A 2,019-nucleotide genomic window follows, 5' to 3' on the forward strand; every position below is an offset into this window, starting at 1 on the left:
AAAGGACCCAAACTAACATATTGAAGCTGGACTTTTATACGAGGAATGGCAATTTGTATACAGGGATATCAATCCTATGAGGAATTCTGAAACTGGAACAGCCCTTCAGAGTTGTCCCACTGTCCCAGTGGTATGGCTCTTGGAGCCCTGTGTTGAGAAGGATTCTGAAGTTACAGGGTTTAGGCAAATGTGCTGCCACTCCTCCTTTCTGTGCCCATGACAGACATTGCTAATTGATCATACCTATGTATGGAATAGAGCAGTGCTGAGTTAGCAATCAGCCATCAGCACAAGCGCTTACGGATGCCAGGCACTTGTCATTATGTTTCAGACCTGCCTGCAGAACCTAAGTGTGAAAGTGTTGTATCATGATGGTTTGATTTTAGGAAGATCAGTCTTTTATCAGGATTCCTTTGTCAAGGTTTTCTAGCAACTCCCAGGGAATGCTTGCATGTTCCATGAGTCTGTGCTGGTTGATGCATGCCATCTCCATCAGTCATCCAGCTCTGCATCTTTGCACTCCCCATTTGCCACTATCACGATGGAGCAGGCCATTTTCTACCACTTCTAACTTTTTTATTAAATAACTTAAAATTTTTTATTATTATTATAAATGCTTTATGTATTTATTTTTTTAACATAGAGGAAGCTTGGTGGTGAATATGTAGCCATTTGATGTTTTTATGACTAAGAGTTAAAGCTCAGGCTCTCTTTCTTATAGAATGTAAATGTGCACCAACACATGTATATGTAATTGTTATCAAAATTAAGCTTAGTCACTAAAAGAAGATTCGCTATCTGAACTTTCTTCTGTATTTTTTTCACCTTCACCATCAGGCACTGGACCATCTGGCCTCTCAAGAAAACCTGGGTCTAGTCCTTCCGATATCATTTTGCTTCTTATTGCTGTCACTGGAACACCCACTTGAACCATTTTGAGATATCTGGCATATCTTGGATCCTTGACTACAGTTAAGATATTTTCTGGTGTTACTTCACTTTCCTGTGTCCAGAGTCTTGTAAACTGCTGTGATTGCTCTGAAGTGGTTTCACAATGTGCTTCATTTGTGATCCTAGTGACACTTATAGGAGATACTTCAAATGTGACATCATCTAGCCCTGGGATGGATGTCAACTTTGCATCTAAAATATTGAGAGTTGTTTCAATTTGCTGGATACAAAGAGAAAGGTCTGCCAATTTCTCCTCACAAACTGTAGAGAAGTGGTTGAGGAACAATACAGTGTGCACCACAAATTGGTTTAGAAATGCCACCATTCTTTTCTGTTGAATAGCTGGCACCTTAGTCAGGTCTATGCCTGACCCCATGAGAGAAAGCCCATCCTCATCCATCTCCTCAGCGGGCGGGGGACCCCCATAAATTTTGTATTTAGTGAACACATGCACATAACCTTAAAAGTCTAACATAAGGGCTTCCCTGGTGGCGCAGTGGTTGAGAGTCCGCCTGCCGATGCAGGGGACACGGGTTCGTGCCCTGGTCTGGGAGGATCCCACATGCCGCGGAGCGGCTAGGCCCGTGAGCCATGGCCGCTGAGCCTGCGCGTTCGGAGCCTGTGCTCCGCAACGGGAGAGGCCACAACAGTGAGAGGCCCACGTACTGCATTAAAAAAAAAAAAAAAAAAAAAAGGCTAACATAGGCAGTCCTTAAAGGTTTATCATTTTAAAAGTTATTCCTTGCACTGACCTTCATTTCTGTCCCCCAGAAGCAATGCCTCCTTAACTCTTCTAGCTACCTCCCCCAGTATTTACTTCCTTATTTCTAGAATTTTGCATATACTAAGGTATCCACTGACTTCTCTACATGCTGCATAAAGACTTAGCCCAAAGCCATGTCCCACCATTTTCCTTTTTCTCCAGAACACTCCAACATAGTCATATGTTTTACTAAATCAACAGTCCATGTTTACATTTTTACGATTTTGCAAGTACTATTCAATTCACTAGAATTATGCTTCCTTTTGTGTCCAAACATATATTTCTGCTGGAGTTAATACTTTATT

General features: G+C 41.9%; 1 protein-coding gene across 1 annotated transcript; it reads right to left on the reverse strand.

Annotated features, from left to right (window-relative positions):
- Positions 1-649: 649 nt before the first annotated feature.
- Positions 650-1,375, reverse strand: LOC308624431 (WASH complex subunit 3-like). The gene has a single exon (XM_081247637.1). The coding sequence runs from the start codon at positions 1,349-1,351 to the stop codon at positions 773-775; it is 579 nt and encodes a 192-aa protein (XP_081103763.1). The 5' UTR covers positions 1,352-1,375; the 3' UTR covers positions 650-772.
- Between the last annotated feature and the right edge of the window lie 644 nt (positions 1,376-2,019).

Source organism: Mesoplodon bidens, assembly GCF_964165515.1.
Source record: "Mesoplodon bidens genome assembly, chromosome: 10".
NCBI classification, from domain to species: Eukaryota; Metazoa; Chordata; class Mammalia; order Artiodactyla; family Ziphiidae; genus Mesoplodon; species Mesoplodon bidens.

Coding starts and splice junctions, on each gene's coding strand:
- LOC308624431 (XM_081247637.1), bottom strand. CDS start 1,351: ATGGATGAGGATGGGCTTTCTCTCATGGGGTCAGGCATAGACCTGACT.